Here is a 19,374-nt window from a genome sequence, read left to right on the forward strand (position 1 = left end):
AACATATTGGGACTTCACTGGAACTTCACAGAGAGCTTTATTTATTTATTTATTTACTTACGTATTTATTTATAAAATAAAATAAAAGACATGAAATGTAAACGCAGCAGCATATAGATGTACAAACTAGGTTTGTATAATTTGGAATATACAAAAACATGAAATGCAAGTGGAAAACAGGTCAAACATTTGTTTATATATATTTATAAAGGGGGGAGGAATTCTGTTTCTAGTGGTTCCCAACATCCGGGGTGCGGACCAGTACAGACCCACAGAACATTTGCGAGAAGGCCATAAAAAAAAAAGACAAAAAAATAATATTAATATAATTTAGCAGCCTATTTCTGCTGTAATTACCTCCTACCTTCCTCATTTCTCTTGAGTTTGGTCAAGTCATCAGTGTTAAGGGTAGCAGTCCACTTTCAGCAGGAGGCCATAGGCGGTGACGCCGCTCCAGGGTTTGTGTCAGGGTTAGCGTCAGTGTTCAACCCCCCCAGAACCCTAACCCTAGCCCCGTAAACCGCAACACACATCACAATGGTTTAAACACCAAAGAAATTAAGATTTTTATTTTCATTAATAAATGTATTTATTATAATATAAATAAACAGTTGGTCCCTGATATTGTTAGTTTAAAGTGTTTAGTCAGTTTCACGACAATTTACACTTTTATTAACAAATATTTGCAGCCGGGCAGATGAAGAAGTGTGAGAAAGAGAGATAAAGGGGTGAAAAGTGTATTTATTTATTTATTTGCTCATTTGTTACCTCCATGCAGAAAATGAGGAGGGGGCCCACCGGTATTTAAAAAATATATATATTATTATTATTATTATTTATTTTTATTAGGGCTGTCAGTCGATTAAAATATTTAATTGCAATTAATCACAAATTAATCACACATTTTTATCTGTTCAAAATGTACCTGGAAGGGAGATTTGTCAAGTGTTTAATACTCTTATAAACATGGGAGTGGACAAATAGAACCCATTTTCATTCACATATCTGGAGGTCAGATGTCAAAGGACCCCTTTGAAAATGGCCATGACAGTTTTTCCTCGCCAAAATTTAGAGCAAGTTTGGAGCGTTATTTAACCTCCAGCCCGCTACAACCTAAAAATCCCAAGTTGTGTTAGTGCGTTAAAGAAATTAGTGGCGTTAAAAACTATATATATATATATATATATCTGTACTTCATCAAACACCCAGGCTGCTCATATTCAGTTCATATTAGCAACCATCAGACAATAAACACAGAGTCGCAGTGTATTTAACTGATTCACCCGGCAACAAGCTGAGTCACAGCACCGGCAGCCTTCCTCCCAGTCTGATTACCATGGCAACTAGCATGCCACAGTGATGTGTGTGTGTGTGTGTGTGTGTGTGCGTTCTGCTGAATCATGGGATCACCATATCTTACCACCAAACACCAGGCTGGTTTCCATGGAGACCAAAGCATCAGTGTCCACACAAAATAATATAACAATAAAACAAATAGTGAATCTTAATTGTTCTATTTTCAGACTAGGGTCTGGTTCAGTCTGTGATTGGATTACATGCAGCTACAACAATGACATAATCAATCAATACAAATACAAGACATTAAGTTAATCCAATAATTATCCATCCCTCTGGCTATGTTTATGCAACTCAGTCTCACAGCAGTTTGTGAATTAGTCACAAAATGTAATCTATTTGATTCGTGTACATGGACACAAATTTAACTTTTTTTTTCGTGACACTCAGCGCGAATTTCAACAACGTATTTTTCGTGCGTTTTCCTACAAATATCCAGCAACACGTGATGCAATTGTCCATTTCGGCTCCAGTCTTTTCAAAATAAAACTTAGTTCAGATTAGGAAAAGATCAACTTGGTTAAGTTTAGGCAACAAAATTACTTAGCTAGCTTTAGGAAAAGATCGCAGTTTGGGTTAAAATAACTCCAGAAGTGCTGTAACTTCAGTACGTAAGTTTCGTGACAAAAACTAGCCTACTTAGTTAGGTTTAGGCAACAAAACTATTTAGTTAGGTTTAGGAAAAGGTTGCGGTTTGGTTAAAATTAACACCAGAAGTGGCATAAATTAAGTACGGAGGTTACGTGACAAAATCAACTTTGACTTCTGATTTCACACGGGACATGAACAGCAGTCTCCTGGTGAAAGTCTGGTGTCCACCGCGACCTCCTCCCTACGTGACATTTGCTCTTTATACTTCCTGGTTCACAATTATGTCAATTACATACAAATTGATTTCGTGCTGACCATCATGAAAAAAAAAATTTTGATTCACGTCTATGTACACGGATCAATACATTATATTTTGTGACTATTTCATGAACTGCTGTGTGACTGGGCTGGTTTAAATGTGAGCCAGACTCTTATCTTGGTACAGGAAGTGTTTACTTGTTGACATGTGATCAAAGCAGAGCTGATAGACTCATACAGGAATCACATGTTCTGATTTTACTTCACTGACTAATTGAATTCACCTTTCAGTCACAGTAGCAGGCTTGTGAAAGAGGGCACAGAGGTTATATGAGGTAACGAACTACACATGACTTTAATTCAAAGTCTCATCCCATTGGATGAATTTGAACTTTTAATGTTGAGAAGATGTGTTATCCTTTCTGCTGCTGCTTGTGTGTTCTTGTGTATTTTTATTTCTTCTGATGTACTCCGACCTGTCTTCAAAAACAGATCAATGAAGAGTTGTATAAAAATAACATCTACAGTGGTGGAGAGTAAAACAAAATGTATTTGTTAGTGATAAAAATGTTGTTTGTTAGTGACAATCCCAAAAAAAGCCAGTGAAATCCCAGAGGGACTGATTGAATCTATGTTGTTCTTGTGTTTCAGGCCTCTTGGAGAACATCAATACACGGAGCGGCAGAAAAATTAAAAGATTTTTAATTTTGGTATTTATACATTTTACCAAATAAGTAAACAATTCTAAGCAAACAACACCAAGCACATTTATACGGATTTATTATCATAAATTAATTGTAATTTTATTTTGACTTTAACAGATGAAACAACAAACACAAGACGTCTGTACAGAGATTTAATGTGACTGTTTTCTTTCAAATGTAATCGTCTTTAACTATGTTCTTGGCCTTTAATGCGTATTCTTGTTTACTCAAAGAAACAAAAAAGTTTCACCTTGTTTCATTTTATCTTAGACTACGGACTACAGAGATAAATACATACAGTATATATATAGTTTCAGAAATAGGGAATGGGAATGTGCAGCAAGGCCGCCACTTCTGGAGGATAAAGAGTAAGAGTGCCATCTGCTGGCTGTTTACTGCAAGTGTCAAAAGATAACACTAAACACTGCACAGAGAATAAGATTCAAAAGTCTAAATGTAGTAGATAGTTTACAGTCAGACACAAAGAAAGGCTAACGTTATGGCTTTCATTTTGCAAGATACCGGTAGATTAGATATGTAAGAGATAAAGTACAACGTGCTGAAGAAGGTGGTTTACTGTTGAGAAGAGGGTTCTGTTGTTACCTTGACCGGTACTGATGAGGTTGGAGTAGTAAGAGGATTTGGCGGTGGAGAGAGCGTTCTTGTAACGTTGTAGGTGTTCTGTGTATAGTTGGATGTGCACTGAAAGTCCAGTCTTTTTGTATAACCGCTCTAGTTGATGGCCGGTGGTTTTGAGATGGCAGACGTCAGCGGTGTACCAGGGAGCGGTGTGGGTGAAGGAGACTGTGCGGGTTTTCAGGGGAGCCAGGGTCATTAAGCTGGGAGAAATCATTTGGCTATTGCCAGGTCTCAGTGAGGCATACAAAGTCCAGTTTGTTGTCCATTATAAACTCATTAACCAGCAAACCCTTGCTAGTGAGGGATCTGATGTTAAAAAGAGCCAGTTTTAAACAGTCAAGTGGTGCATAGGTGGCTGCTATGTGCAGGGAGGACAACACACTGTGATTGACAGGACGGGTGGCAGTGCGAGGGGGGCGGGGCTTAGTGGACCAGAAGGAGGGAATGCTGTTGTTGTTGTTGTTGGTGAACTGAAAGTTCCGTTGTGATCCACGAAGCACATATCTGGGTAGTTTGAGGATGTCCCGATGAGAAAGCAGAGCTGGAGGGATCGTGTAGTGAGATCGGAGAGACAACCGCTCCGTTGCAGAGTATTTCAGCGGCAGGGTGGCGCTTGTGACGGTGAAACACAGAGCGATCCAGATGAGGAGTTTGATGACCAACATGATGGAGTGGAGAGTTGTAAAACACTGTAATCCAACAGATTTGTAATCCAGATGATGAGGCTACGAAGCCAGCCAGGTAGAGGTGAAGCGGTTGAGTGTGTTGGCTGTAGCCGCAGAGCTGCAGGCTTCACCCGGGCGAGACCAAAACACGCCGCTGGTACGTGCAGCAGGTTAGCAGGTTAGCCAGATCACACACTGTGCTGTAAACCACAGGAATCACTTGGAACCCAGGAAAGCAGGCAGGATAGGCAGCAGACAGCTCCGATCAGGCGTGTGCCAGATCAGGGAATCCAGCCACAGTGAGCACAGGAGACCCGATAGTCCCATACAGGTGAACCCCTTTACCGGCGAAATTAGCTCCAGGCTACCGAGTGTAATGTAAAACACAGTAGCGCCGAACATACAGGTACAACCACACTGTTGCACAACTTCAGCAAAGAACCAGACAGTCTAAGCAGTATGCAACAGACGAGTTGAAGCAAAACAATCAAAGAAAGACCAAATCACGGAGGAGGCGCTGCAGCAGCTTGCCAGCAGTCCCTCTCTCAGGTATAGCTACGACATCCCGCTTATTACACGGCTACTTACGGACTCAGCTGTTTAACTCCTGCGCAGGCATTCACTGGTGTGATTTTAAGTGGACAATTACCTATAGTGTTAAAGTATGGAAACAGTCTGGCGGTGAAAGTGTGTGTGAAGGTGTGTAGGTGTGTGTCAGGATCAGAGAAAGACAGTCTTCCTCCGTCCCAGTCCAGATGAACTCTGATCCTCCTGAGCGTCTTCATCACTGGGAGGACAGCGACAGTACCAGTACCTAATGTGGAGGCTGCTGTGTATTCACCATTAAGGAACCCAATTCTCCATACATGACACGGAAGATTTCCCTTCTTCTGGACAGACTCTGATGCCACACCCAGGACCCAGTCTGGCCTGTCCCCCACCTCGACGTCCCAGCTGTGAGTTCCTGAGTTGAAGCCCTCAGAGCCCAGGACAGAGCAGTAACCATCAAACCTCTCTGGATTATTAGGAAGCTGCTGTTTCTCTCCACATCTCACACTGGTCAGATCTTCAGACAGGATGAGTTCTGGATCAGCAGTGTTTGGGTCCAGAATAACAGGAGTGTAGGAGACCATGTCCATCATCTTGTTCCAGATGTTGAAGGTCAGGTTGCCCAGGTGTTTGGCCTGGTCTATCAGAGCTCCTGAGAGCAGCTGTGGATCCTCCAACAGGGGGCGCTGGACTCTTTCCACTGCAGCCTTGTAGTTGTGCAGGAATGAGACGTCTCCAGCTCTCAGCTCGTCCTCTGTTGCTCTGACTGTGTCTGAAAGAGCTGCTATCTCTCTGCTCAGAGCCTCCATCTTCTCCTTCATCACCTGACTCTTCTGCTCCTCTTCCTCCCTCAGTGCTGCCATCCTGGCCTCCTCTTCCTCTTCTAGAAACTGGTGAAGCTTCTTAAACTGCTCCTTAATCTGCCTCTCAGTGTGTCGGGCCTGGACCTTCAGGTGTTCTGCTGTTTCATCACAGTTTCCTTTAACTTGTTCCAAGAGCTTCAGTTTGTCCTGTAAGGGCTTCAGGGACTTCTGCAGCTCCTCTTTATGATCCTGTGCAGCTTCACTGATGGGTCTGAACCTGTGGTCGTCATGTGTTTTTGAATCTCTGCAGAGGAGACACACCGGCTGCTGATGGTCCAGGCAGAAAAGTTTGAGTTTCTCAGAGTGCAGACTGCAGAGAGTCTCTGAACCTCTCTCCAGTAAGAACGACTCACACAGGTTCTTCAGTACCAGGTTACATGGCGGGTTTCTCATTTGAGATGCGCTCTTACAAAGTGGACACTCCTGTGTTTGTTTCTTTCTCCACCATCTCTGCAGACAGTCTTTACAGAAGCTGTGGCTACACGGCAGGAAGACAGGATCTCTAAAGATGTCCCGACAAACCGAACAGGAGAGATCCTGTTCTAATCCAGAGGCCATTTTCTCTCTGACGGACGTTGTTAACACACCGGGAAGTTAGAAGGTCCGCGTATCATCCGATCATTCGATTAATCCATTTAATCTGGCAAATGAAGAAAAAAGTAGGCTTTGTAGGCTTTCAAACAGTAAAACAGTTGCGTGTTTTCGTCTTGAAGTAGGTGATCCGTGTATGTGCATATACTGTATGTATGTACTTCTACATTTGACTCCTTGGCGTACCGTGACTTTCTCTTGCGTACCAGAACTTCTCACAAGCTGCCGGTACTCTTCTCTGCCCTCCATACAACAGAGTCTCAGCAGTTTGTGAAATAGTCACGAAATTTAATCTATTTGATTCATGTACATAGACACGAATTTCCCTTTTTTCGTGACGCTCAGCACGACTTTCAACAACGTGTTGCTCTAGCTTTATCTGTTTGGCAACGCCAGGAAACTGCTCGACATCCTCCTGGATCCACCTTCTCACATAATGTTCACATTATATGTGTTATTTTTTGTCATATGGATTGTCTATGTTGTATTTTCATTATCTTGTTACTCTGTACACATGTCATCTATTGCACGTCTGTCCATCCTGGAAGGGGGATCCCTCCTCTGTTGCTCTTCCTGAGGTTTCTTCCATTTTGTCTCCCTGTTAAAAGGTTGGTTTTGGTTAAGTTTTTCCTCATCCGATGAGAGGGTCGTACTGTAAAGGACAGAGGGTGTCGTATCCTGTACAGATTGTAAAGCCCCGAGGCAAATTTGTGATTTTGGGCTATACAAAATAAAATTGACTTGACTATTTTTTGTGCGTTTTCCTCAGATGTCCAGCAACACATGACGCACGAGTCAATTTACGCTCCAGTCTTTTCAAAATAAAACTACTCACTTATGTTTAGGAATAGATCAACTTGGTTTGGGTTTAAATAACTCTGGAAGTTCTGCATTTCAAAGTTCGGGGGTTACGTGACAAATAAATCAACTCTGAATTGTGGTCTCCTGTGTTTTTTGACCCACCCATCCACCACGACCTCCACCACTCTTTATACTTACCGGTTCACAATTATGTGGATTACATACGAATTGATTTCGTGCTGACCATCAGGAAAAACATTTTTTAATTCTTGTCTACATAGACAAGAATTAAACTCTAGAGAGTGCATGTACATAGACACCAATTTCACTCTATGTAAGAGTGACATCGCCATCGTATCAGGACAATTTTTTGCTCGATTTATAGAAAATGATTTTATGGAATAATTAAATGTTCAGACTAAGGCTGTGATAACTAATAAAAATAATAACTTGACTAGTAATAATAATGGTCCAAAATGATGTAAAATTGCATAGTTTTAAGTCAACCGTCAAATTTTCTTGGGGAGGACCGCTAAACCCGATATCTCCTTGTATCTTATATTCAGTGTATAAATTCAGAATGTGTCTCTGTATAATATGACTGGGACACTGCTCCTAAAACCTGAATGAAGAGCTCACACACACCTCCTGTCTGCTGTTGATTTCAGCCTATAGACATCCCATAATATATCGTAGACAGATACTTAAAGTGCTTTCCTGTGTTATTTGTAGTATTAACACTATATACAAACACACCACCGTAACTCTAATGTTCCAATGTGAATACTATTGGCGTATTATAGGCCAACTAAAGAAGATGCATAGCCCAAGAATAATAATAGCAATAAAACCACAGATAATTATGACTGACAGTAAATCATGTTAAAAAAAACAATGAATAAATAGAAATAAGTCAAAGTGATTGCTGATATCGGCTGATACACACACACACCAACATGTGAATAAGAGAGTAGTGGCCCTTATTATTTACACTTCAAGAACTGTTTTGAAATGCTGACTCATCAGTGACTGTAAAGTCCTCCTAATTCATAAAGATCAATATCATTAACAAACTTCAGTTTTGTAATATATCACTCCTTTGTTTCTGTCAGCTTCTCCTTATATAGGCATTTATCTTTCTTATGTACTTTATACATCTCTTTATAGATCAGACAACTTGAACTGAGTCCCCAGTTCACCCGTACGGGAGCATATGCTGCATTCACTGTCTCCAGTTCACTGTCTGGGAGCATTCATTTAGCAGACAGCCAACCCGACAAGGCCTATGGAAAGGAGGCTGGGTCACGGTCGGACACGGGTCTTGGGGTATCACACATGCGCACTGTAACTGAAGCTGCGGTCGTGTGTTGCGATTGGCTCAATTTCGGCGAGGGCAGACCAGATTTTACTGCGCATGTGTTATACCTACGGTGACCAGACGTCGCGTTTTTCCGGGACTGTCCCAGTTTCAAGCTGACGTGTCCCGAGTCCCGCCACATATCTGTCAGTCACTAACAAATTGTCCCGGTTTTCAATACAATTAAAATAATAATATTATACTTACATAGACGTTTATCATGTTCCACTCATTAATTAATTTGTGCGCATGAGATAAGTATACACAGGGCTCTAGACTGCGACCAAAATGATCGCATATGCGACCTTTTTTTGGGAGTGTGCGAGTAAAATTTGTATTTAGTCGCATTGTGCGAGTGCATGATCATTACTATTGTGGTAACACGGTAAGAGCGTTGGATATTGCAGATGAAAGCAGTGCTTTTTGTTCCTCACTGTTGCAGCCTCTCTCCTCTCCTGCACTCTCCTCTGTTCTGTGGAAAACTTCGATGACGAAAATGACTGCACGTTTTGTGTAGCGCGCAGTTATTATTAAACCTCCGTGACAACATAAACAGTGTGCTGTATGCGCCCGATCCGTACCGCATGTACACACACAACATATACCGCCGGCCTCTGATCTCAGGAGCTGCAGCGTCAACGGAGAATTATTCTCAAGTCAGTGAGTTAAACTTTCTAGTAGTTACCAGTAACGTTAGACTGTTGGATGTTAACGGTAACGTTACCAGTTAACGCTCACTAACGAGTCAGCAGCTGACGTTTGTATTCACAGTGAGTGAGTTGACGATAACGAGGAGTCAAAACTCCACTACAGCTCAAATCATGTTACTGATGTTAACCACTTATTTATTTACCTACTGACTCCTCTCTTTGTGTAACAAGGCTGCAATGAATGAATTGTGTTCGTATATGCTACGTCTCTCCTCATGACAGCAGCATCTCCAGCTGCTCCTCAAACTTTAGGAGCAGCTAGCAGGGCCGGTCCCAACCTTTTGGGGGCCCTATGCAAAATCTTGTTTTTCGACCAAATGCTATTCTTTGTCACAGAAATATAAAATAGATAATAGAAAGGGAATTATGATTATACATATTATATTTAAATAATCACAATTAATAATTATGTTTTTATGCAAATAGCCACTACAGATGGCAATAAAAAAACACAGTTAATGGATAAAGTTAATTTCAGACCCTGCTCACGAGCATCACACACTGCAGGGCGCCAAAGTTTCGCTGTTCCCCAAAATGAAGCGTTCTATCAATGATTATTTAAAAAAAAAAAAAGGAGGAGAGAAAGGAGGAAGCTGGTGGTCAGGGAGTGTCTAACAGAGGTGCCGACTCAGACACCACCGACGATGAATGTGCAACAGGCACGGATAGACTGGCTGACAGACAGGTGAAGAAAAAAAGAAATACCACTTTCAGCCACAATGGCTAACACAGTACCCGTGGTTACGGTACGAGGGGAACACTGCGCTGTGTTTTTATTGTAGGCAATGTGGTCCATCTGTTACAGGCAACTTTAAACTTGTTAGTTAAAATATTTTGCAAATATCAAGTTTCGAGGCATTGTTAATGTTTCACTGGGGTATGTAAATTAAGACAACTATTTATTAGCATGCAAGGTCATTGATTAATACCATGCTGTACCCCAAAAAAGGGTGCGACCAAATCATGTGCTTGTGCGACCAACTGAGAAAGTTGGTAGCACCAGTGCTACCAGTGGAAAAGTTAGTCTAGAGCCCTGATACAGAGAGCCAGCAAAGCGCACCGCTACAGTCTCTATAGAGAGTAATGTTGCGCGCAGTCAAGCCACAATTACGCATGGACGCAACAGATATCCGCTGGTTACATTTAGTGTAGTTTTGAACCACAGAACCCTCCGTGCTTATGTGCACATCAAACATGTCGTTTTGATTCTACACAGTTCCTTCTGCGCATCAACAGGCATTTCGCTCCGCTTATAACTCCCTCTCCATGAATCACTGCTGATCCTAGTGTCGAGACACGTTATCGTCTCCGACCGCAACCGGAGGGAGACACCGGCACCCAGTCGGAGACGATAACGTTTCTCGCTGCGGAGCCCCATCACTCCACAAAACCTCTGTTGGTCTGGAGGAGCTGCAGCATTTATGTATGCACAAACCACCACTGTACATTTACTAGATATTCGATTTAAATGTCTTTAAATACACATTAACATGAATCCAACATATTGTAGCGAACAGATAAATGGAGGCAGAAGACATTATCTTTCAGTCAGCAATGCACAAATTCAGCAACACACAGGAGCTCTCTCAAGCTGGGCACCTATTCACTCACAGCACGAGACTAGCCTAGACATGTTCCTCCAAGCCTCCTGTACACAAAGAGGAGGAGCTGCCCCTGTGCTGCTGTGCCAATCACGAGGCAACATGTTACACGCTGGCTCTGTCAGGTTCCCCGTGATTGGACGAGAGCCTATTCAGTCCCCAGCTGACTAAGATCCCAGACACAAGGAGGCACGCTGCAATATTATTTGAAAAGATACCTTTGTAAAAAAAAAACATAAGGAGCATAACAAATAAAAAAACAACGACATTTACTTCACCCACGAATCCTTGTGCAATCATTTTTGCCAGATATTCCTGGTCAAAAACACTGCAGCTCCTATCCACAACGGCCAACTACTGAGGCCAGTATATTATTATGCCAAGTGTATGGACATTGTTATGAGCGAAAATGGATCGTTTTGTAACTCGACCAAAAAACTCCACAAGCACAAGAGCGATACCCTCCACCTCAGTAACCACCGGTGAAAATGCAAGTGGCGAGGCGGCACCTGCTGCTGATGTAGCAGCTGATAAGGGTAAGCGCAGACATCACATTGTCGATATTGGCATTGGTATCAGTTAACACGGTATGTTTATAAATGCCAGTGGCATGGCAACCCTACTCACTGTACCTTGCACATGTTTAAAATAAAAACATGAATATATGAACCTGTGTATTATTTGAATAGCTTAGTATTGAATGCACCATAACAAGGTACATTTATACATGGCACTAGGCCCAGTTTAATATAAAACACACTTTTAAGACATTTGTGCCACATCCAATCAATTTCAGCAAACATCCCGGTATGATTTAATGCAAAAGAGTGAAGGTATCAAAAACACATTACTACTTTTCAGTTAAATAATCAACAATTATTTAATTCCAACAGGAGCCGTAAAGAATGGTTAGAAAAACACAACAGTATAACATGTACTCAGTGGTGGAAAGTAACTAAGTACATTTACTCAAATACTGTACTTAAGTACAATTTTGAGGAACTTGTACTTTACTTGAGTATTTCCATGTTCTGATACTTCACTTCTACTCCATTACATCTCACAGGGAAATATTGTACTTTTTACTCCACTACATTGATTTAATAACTTTACAGATTCAGATTATTAATACAAAATATAAACAAATAAATGATGTATTATTATAGATTAAACTACCCAGCAGTATATGTCATTAAAATGAACTCCACCTTTACCAGCTGCAACATTAAAGTGATGAACACATTGATGCATCAATACATATAATCCAATAATATACATTATTCTGCATAATGTGCAAAAAAGTTAGTTTTATAAAACAATTTCTATATCCCGACAGTAGAACATGAAACAGGTAACCTCAAAAACATCATGTCCCTCTGTGTCCTCCGGTTCTCCTAACAGCATCTGAGATCTGCTGTCCAGCTGCCGTCTATGAGAGCCGGCTGTCAATCACTCTGAACTCCGACCAAAAGGTCAAACTAGGCAGCGCTGATCAAATATGAATCAATACTATGTAACATTAATGTCTATTTCTCTCCTCGGATGTTTTCAGAGTCGTCTTGTTGTGCAGGTTTAGCTGTGAAATGAGAACGTGTGTTCTGTACCGCCGGCTCACTCTTAAGGTGGGCCAGCTTTTCTCCTTCAAGTGACGAGTTTTTCTCAGCTTTATAATTAATTATTAACATTTCTTTTAATCGTTTTAACCGATAGCGTGCCCTTGAAGATGAAAACTTCCTAAAACGACAAGAATACCACAACGTTGTCTAAAGTCTACTCACATCCACAACTTGCTCGTAGGAGGTAACAGCCAGAGTGATCCGAATGTTCCCGAAGCCCGCCAAAACACTTGTATTTATAAGGTGAGTGCACAGACTTAAAGGTCCGACCGGTACAACTGTCCCTCAGCATCAGTTCCGCCTGGCAACACTACACCACCCGAAAAAACTCTTCTTCTGACCATCCGAAATCTCATACTATTCACTACAAACTCAACATGTGTATCGTTCAACATACTTTTGTGTGAATAAACAGTAGTATGTCTCTTTTCGGACCCACTGAGCAGTAACGTATGTCGTCACTTCCTGAGAGCCTCCTTGCCGGTTAGAGACGTGTAACCATGGTAACCCGTGACAGTGTTGGAAAAACCGCATTGCATTGTGGCATGATATGTCGCAGTAGTGTCAGGTTTCAGCGCCATGGTCCAGCTTTGCGCACAGTTGCATACTGTAATATTTCACCGGAAAAGTATGCAATTTGCGGACTATTGGTTTCATACTAAGGTCTCGGACATCCTAAAATATCTCACATACTGTTTTAACGTAATGGCCACTTGCAGCAACAGTAATTGTTCTCAATTTAATAAGATAACATGAAGAAAACAGTCCAAAAGTAGAGAAACACAACAAAACTGATGAAAAACGTCCTTTTAATAGAAACACGCAGACAAATGAAGATTGTCGATACAGATGGAAACTTATTATAAACCATATATAAATCACCCCATCCATACAAACAAGTGTTAAACAAAGGCGTTCATTCTGCAGTGAAACAAATAAACTTCAGTGAATAATGTCTTTTAAGGCACCGTTGGCTCCTCAATCTAACTCAGACACAATAAATGTATTAAATAAATACACACATGAAATAATAGGATGTTCTCTTATCAACTGATTAAAAACACCAACCTGCCTGTGGTTGAGCTGAAACGATTCGCCAGTTAATGAATTAATCGATTGACAAAAGGTTTATAAGCATAATCGATTGGTCGTTTAATTGTCTGATTACAGCTCCTCAAATGTTTCATTGAGTCTTCCGTGATAATAAACTGAATATGGTTGTGCATCGGCAAGAATCTGGCGATACGGATCACGATACAGAGGTTACGATTCAATATATTGCGATACTTTAAGGTGAAATAATGCGATTCTTTAATCTAATTTTAGGAAAACTGTCATAGTATAAAGAACACACCACCATGTGCATACAATCTGAGTAAAACAAACTTCTTTATGCAATCAGAACAGTTGATCTGCATTTATCAAATGTGATGGAATAATTGATACACAAGTTAACTTAGGAAGGAAGAGGTCCCGGAGCTGATGATGTCTTACAAAGGTTTATTGAAGCTTGATCAAGGAGCAATTGTCAGGTCTCCACATTGAGATGCTCTCAGCGTGAAGGCCTCACAACTCTGCCCTTCCTCCCCGGTGCTCAGTGTCTTACCCCTTATCATGTTTTGACTTACTTCATTCCTCTGGCATCTCTGACCCTGGTTGCCCTAGCGACTGGCTTTACGGTCTCCACTACAGACCAAGCTGTACAGATAACAGTGGCTCCTCTAGACAGGACTCCAACCTAATAATGCCAACAGAGGGACACTCTGACAAACACTCTGACCTTTCTACCAACAAGAGAGGAATTAATGGAAAATTCCATCACATCAAAGTCTCTGTAACATCCAACATTACAGCACTACTTTGAGAGGAGACATACACTCAGGGGACTCATCTCTTTACAAATTAAATAAAGTATTGACTGAGTTAATCTTTGCATGTAAACTATTAATTAAAAAATGCATACAGCATATAGTTTCAGAAATAGGGAATGGGAATGTGCAGCAAGGCCGCCACTTCTGGAGGATAAAGAGTAAGAGTGCTACCTGCTGGCTGTTTACGGCAAGTGTCAAAAGATAACACTAAACACTGCACAGAGAATAAGATTCAAAAGTCTAAATGTAGTAGATATAGTTTACAGTCAGACACAAAGATAGGCTAACGTTATGGCTTTCATTTTGCAAGATACCGGTATATTCGATATGTAAGGGATAAAGTACAGCAAGCTGGTGATTGTTGTGAAATAAACCCTGACAGGGCGATGCGGCACCCTGACACGAAGCGAAGGGGTTTATTCTACAGCAACGACCCGCTAGCTGTACATTATCCCGCTTATTACACGGCTACTTATGGACTCGGCTGTTTAACTCCTGCGCAGGCATTCACTGGTGTGATTTTAAGCAGACGGTTACCTGAAGTGTTAAAGTATGGAAACAGTCTGGCGGTGAAAGTGTGTGTGAAGGTGTGAAGGTGTGTGTCAGGATCATAGAAAGACAGTCTTCCTCCGTCCCAGTCCAGATGAACTCTGATCCTCCTGAGCGTCTTCATCACTGGGAGGACAGCGAGGGTACTTAATGTGGAGGCTGCTGTGTATTCACCATTAAGGAACCCAATTCTCCATACATGACACGGAAGATTTCCCTTCTTCTGGACAGACTCTGATGCCACACCCAGGAACCAGTCTGGACTGTCCCCCACCTCGACGTCCCAGCTGTGAGTTCCTGAGTTGAAGCCCTCAGAGCCCAGGACAGAGCGGTAACCATCAAACCTCTCTGGATTATTAGGAAGCTGCTGTTTCTCTCCACATCTCACACTGGTCAGATCTTCAGACAGGATGAGTTCTGGATCAGCAGTGTTTGGGTCCAGAATAACAGGAGTGTAGGAGACCATGTCCATCATCTTGTTCCAGATGTTGAAGGTCAGGTTGCCCAGGTGTTTGGCCTGGTCTATCAGAGCTCCTGAGAGCAGTTGTGGATCCTCCAACAGGGGGCGCTGGACTCTTTCCACTGCAGCCTTGTAGTTGTGCAGGAATGAGACGTCTCCAGCTCTCAGCTCGTCCTCTGTTGCTCTAACTGTGTCCGAAATAGCTGCTATCTCTCTGCTCAGAGCCTCCATCTTCTCCTTCATCATCTGACTCTTCTGCTCCTCTTCCTCCCTCAGTGCTGCCATCCTGGCCTCCTCTTCCTCTTCTAGAAACTGGTGAAGCTTCTTAAACTGCTCCTTAATCTGCCTCTCAGTGTGTCGGGCCTGGACCTTCATGTGTTCTGCTGTTTCATCACAGTTTCCTTTAACTTGTTTGAAGAGCTTCAGTTTCTCCTGTAAGAGCTTCAGGGACTTCTGCAGCTCCTCTCTGTGATCCTGTACAGCTTCATCGATGGGTCTGAACTTGTGGTCGTTGTGTGTTTTTGAATCTCTGCAGACGAGACACACCGGCTGCTGATGGTCCAGGCAGAAGAGTTTGAGTTTCTCCGAGTGCAGACTGCAGATAGTCTCTGAAGATCTCTCCAGTAAGAACGACTCACACAGGTTCTTCAGTACCAGGTTACATGGCGGGTTTCTCATTTGAGATGCGCTCTTACAAAGTGGACACTCCTGTGTTTGTATCTCTCCCCACCAGCTCTGCAGGCAGACTCTACAGAAGCTGTGGCTACATGGCAGGCAGACAGGATCTCTAAAGATGTCCCGACAAACCGAACACGAGAGATCCTGTTCTAATCCAGAGGCCATTTTCTCTCTGACGGACGTTGTTAACACACCGGGAAGTTAGAAGGTCCGCGTATCATCCGATCATTCGATTAATCCATTTAATCTGTCAAATGAAAAAAAAAAAAAAAAAAAAAGTATATATTTAGTTTTCTCAGGTGTTGTAGGCTTTCAAACAGTAAAACAGCTGCATGTTTTCATCTTGAAGTAGGTAATCTGTGGATGTGTATACACTGTATGTCGGCACTTCTACATTTGACTCCTTGGCGTACCGTGACTTTCTCTTGCGTACAAGAACTTCTCACAAGCTGCTGGTACTCTTCTCTGCCCTCCATACAACAGTCTCACAGCAGTTTGTGAAATAGTCACGAAATTTTACCTTTTCGATTCGTGTACATAGACTTTAGAATTTACCTTTTTTTTGTGACGCTCAGCACGACTTTTTGTGCGTTTTCCTACGAATGTCCAGCAATACGTGACGCACAAGTCAATTTCCACTCTAGTCTTTTCAAAATAAAACTACTCACTTAGGTTTAAGAATAGATCAACTTGGTTTGGGTTTAAATAACTCTGGAAGTTCTGCATTTTAAAGTTCGGCGGTTACGTGACAAATAAATCAACTCTGAATTGTGGTCTCCTGTGTTTTTTTCTAATTGATTTCGTGCTTACGTCAGGAATTTTTTTTAAATTTGTGTCTATGTACACAAATCAATACATTAAATTTTGTGACTATTTCACAAACAGCTGTGCGACTGGGCTGCTCCATATTCACATTCACAGCTCCAGCATAACGTTATTTATGCAAAGTTTCGCACATCTCCAACCTATTTTCACTGGTCACAATTGACGCTGACTGTAACTGACAGTTAATCAATCACTCTATGTAATAGAGAGTGACATTGCCATCATATCTGGACAATTTTTCACTTGATTTATAGAATATGATTTTACAGAAGAATTAAATGTTCAGACTAAGGCTGTCATAAATAATCAAAATAATAATTTAACTAGTAATAATAATGGTCCAAAAGGATGTCAAATTTCATAGTTTTAAATCAAAAACTATGAAATTTTCTTGGGGAGGACCGCTAAACCCGATATCTCCTAGTATCTTATATTCAGTGTATAAATTCAGAATGTGTCTCTGTATAATATAGATAGATAGATAAGATAGATAGTAACTTTATTGATCCCGAGGGAAATTCAAGGTGATACACGACTATTAAAAAAGTGAATATAGTGCAGAAGAGACTGTTAAAAATGAATATAGTGCAGTAATATGCAATAATATGACTGGGACACTGCTCCTAAAACCTGAATGAAGAGCGCACACACACCTCCTGTCTGACATTCCATAATAAATTATAGACAGATACTACAAATAACACGGGAAAACACTTTAAGTATTAACATTTTATACAAACACCGTAACCCTATAATATTCCAGTGTGAATATTATTGGCGTATTATAGGCCTACTATAGGAGACGCATAGCCCAAGAATAATAATAGCAATATTAACCGCAGATGATTATGACTGACAGTATAATATGCTTAAAGAAATAATGAATAAATAGAAATAAGTCAAAGTGAATGCTAATATCGGCTGATACACACATAAACATGTGAATAAGAGAGCAGTGGCACTTATTATTTACACTTCAAGAACTGTTTTGAACTGCTGACTCATCAGTGACTGTAAAGTCCTCCTAATAAATAAAGATCAAGATCATTAACTAACTTCAGTTTTGTAATATATCACTCCTTTGTTTCTGTCAGCTTCTCTTTATATGGGTATTTAGCTTTCTTATTAATTTATACATCTCTGATGATGAAGTACATTCATTTATAACATACATACTATATACAAATATCATGTTGTATATAGTAGGAATGGGATAAATTAATGTACTTGATTTTGGACCCCAGGAAGACTAGCTGGTGCCATTGGTATCAGCTAATGGGGATCCCTTTTAGGTTAAAAACAAAACAAACTATTAACAGATGAACGGACCGGTGACAGTGGTGGAGCATCGTAAAATACTTCATCCAAACTCGACAGAAACAAAATAAAACTCACTAAAACCGTCGTTTTTGTTCAACAATCACCAGCTCTGGTTTGGTTGAAATAAAGTCTTATTTGACTGCTAACGTTACTCGTGTTAAATAGCGGTCCACTTCCGTGTTTCGTGTTGTTTTTACACCTGATGCGAACTATACCGGAGTCCACAAGAACCGTACTCCAGACCACCTTTTCATGTGGACTCGAGTACGGATCGACGAACCGTGCTCGAGTACGGTACGGAGAGTTCACACCAATCAAACAAACTGGACTTTGGGGACAAGTGTACTCGGATCCGGGTCCCTGCTGTGAAAGCACCCTAACTTACCCTCTGCAGCACCGCCCCAGAATCATATAAACACACACATATATATATATATTTATATATTTTACTATTTAACTTCCTAAACAACAACGACAAGAATACCGCAACGTTGTCACAGAAAGTCTACTCACATCAACAACTTGTTCGCAGGAGGTACCAGCCAGAGTGACTCAGTCGGCTCGAAGCCCGCCAAACTATGGGTCTTTCCCATTTGTTTTTTTATACGGCTTGACTCCTCTCCTCGACTCCTCTCCTCGCGTCTTAGTCCCTCCCACCAGGGAAGCATGGAGAGACGCAAGGAAACCATGCGAGGAGAGAGGAAACGAGGAAATACGATTTAAGCGACATGGGACGGTCGTTTCCTCTGAAGCGTCACGTGAAGCGACGTCCGTTTCTGATGACGGCGGCACAGCTGGACCGGCTGACAGCGTTAACTGTTCTGTGTTCACTCACAAACGATAGCTCCCTGCCAACTGTGAACTCTGTTTGACACATTTGCTTGTGTTTACATTTCTGTCATTAATTGCAGACCAAAATAAGTGTATAAATGAAGTTAATTTGCAAAAACAGATAAAAGACATTTTTATAATGAATAAGCCAATTTCATCAATAGTCCAGTCCGTGTAAAGTAAAAAGAAAGATGCATTCTGGGTTTGTCACACCACAGAAAAATGTGTTACAAACCACCCAGCCAAATTTGAATGATAACAATAAAAACAAATAAAAGATTCATGAGAAAAGATATATTATCAAAACAACCCATGACCAGTTTGATTAATATGCCCTGGATTGCACACAAAAAACAATGTAGGAAAATAAAAACAGATCAGTTCTTGCAAATGACCTCTTCAAATTCCATTCAATGGTATCACTGCCCTTCAGCAGCCACATTTAGGGTCATTAGGTGGGTTGACACCTTACCAGCTGTAACTTAGGTTAATTGAAGAAGAAGGTACCAGCACTATATAAGTGCCAGATAGACAAAAGA

At 41.2% G+C, this 19,374-nt stretch overlaps 2 protein-coding genes across 3 annotated transcripts; both read right to left on the reverse strand.

The window, feature by feature from the left end:
• Positions 1–4,763: 4,763 nt before the first annotated feature.
• On the reverse strand, positions 4,764–13,728 carry LOC141774978 (nuclear factor 7, ovary-like). Its single transcript, XM_074647843.1, has 2 exons — positions 12,464–13,728; positions 4,764–6,265 (listed from the first exon to the last, which is right to left on the reverse strand). The coding sequence occupies exon 2, from the start codon at positions 6,181–6,183 to the stop codon at positions 4,798–4,800; it is 1,386 nt and encodes a 461-aa protein (XP_074503944.1). The 5' UTR covers positions 6,184–6,265; positions 12,464–13,728; the 3' UTR covers positions 4,764–4,797.
• A 402-nt stretch (positions 13,729–14,130) lies between these two features.
• Positions 14,131–19,183, reverse strand: LOC141774984 (nuclear factor 7, ovary-like). 2 transcript variants are annotated; one of them, XM_074647866.1, is made up of 2 exons: positions 18,527–19,183; positions 14,131–16,106 (listed from the first exon to the last, which is right to left on the reverse strand). In XM_074647866.1, exon 2 carries the CDS (start codon positions 16,022–16,024, stop codon positions 14,645–14,647), a length of 1,380 nt encoding a protein of 459 aa, XP_074503967.1. In that variant the 5' UTR covers positions 16,025–16,106; positions 18,527–19,183; the 3' UTR covers positions 14,131–14,644. The 2 variants fall into 2 exon arrangements, with proteins under 2 accessions (XP_074503967.1, XP_074503958.1); XM_074647857.1 differs by having other exon boundaries at positions 18,518–19,183.
• Positions 19,184–19,374: the final 191 nt, after the last annotated feature.

Source organism: Sebastes fasciatus, chromosome 1 (assembly GCF_043250625.1).
Source record: "Sebastes fasciatus isolate fSebFas1 chromosome 1, fSebFas1.pri, whole genome shotgun sequence".
Lineage (NCBI taxonomy): Eukaryota > Metazoa > Chordata > Actinopteri > Perciformes > Sebastidae > Sebastes > Sebastes fasciatus.

Bases quoted from the DNA above. Each gene is read 5' to 3' on its own strand.
- LOC141774978 (XM_074647843.1), bottom strand. From the start codon at position 6,183: ATGGCCTCTGGATTAGAACAGGATCTCTCCTGTTCGGTTTGTCGGGAC.
- LOC141774984 (XM_074647866.1), bottom strand. From the start codon at position 16,024: ATGGCCTCTGGATTAGAACAGGATCTCTCGTGTTCGGTTTGTCGGGAC.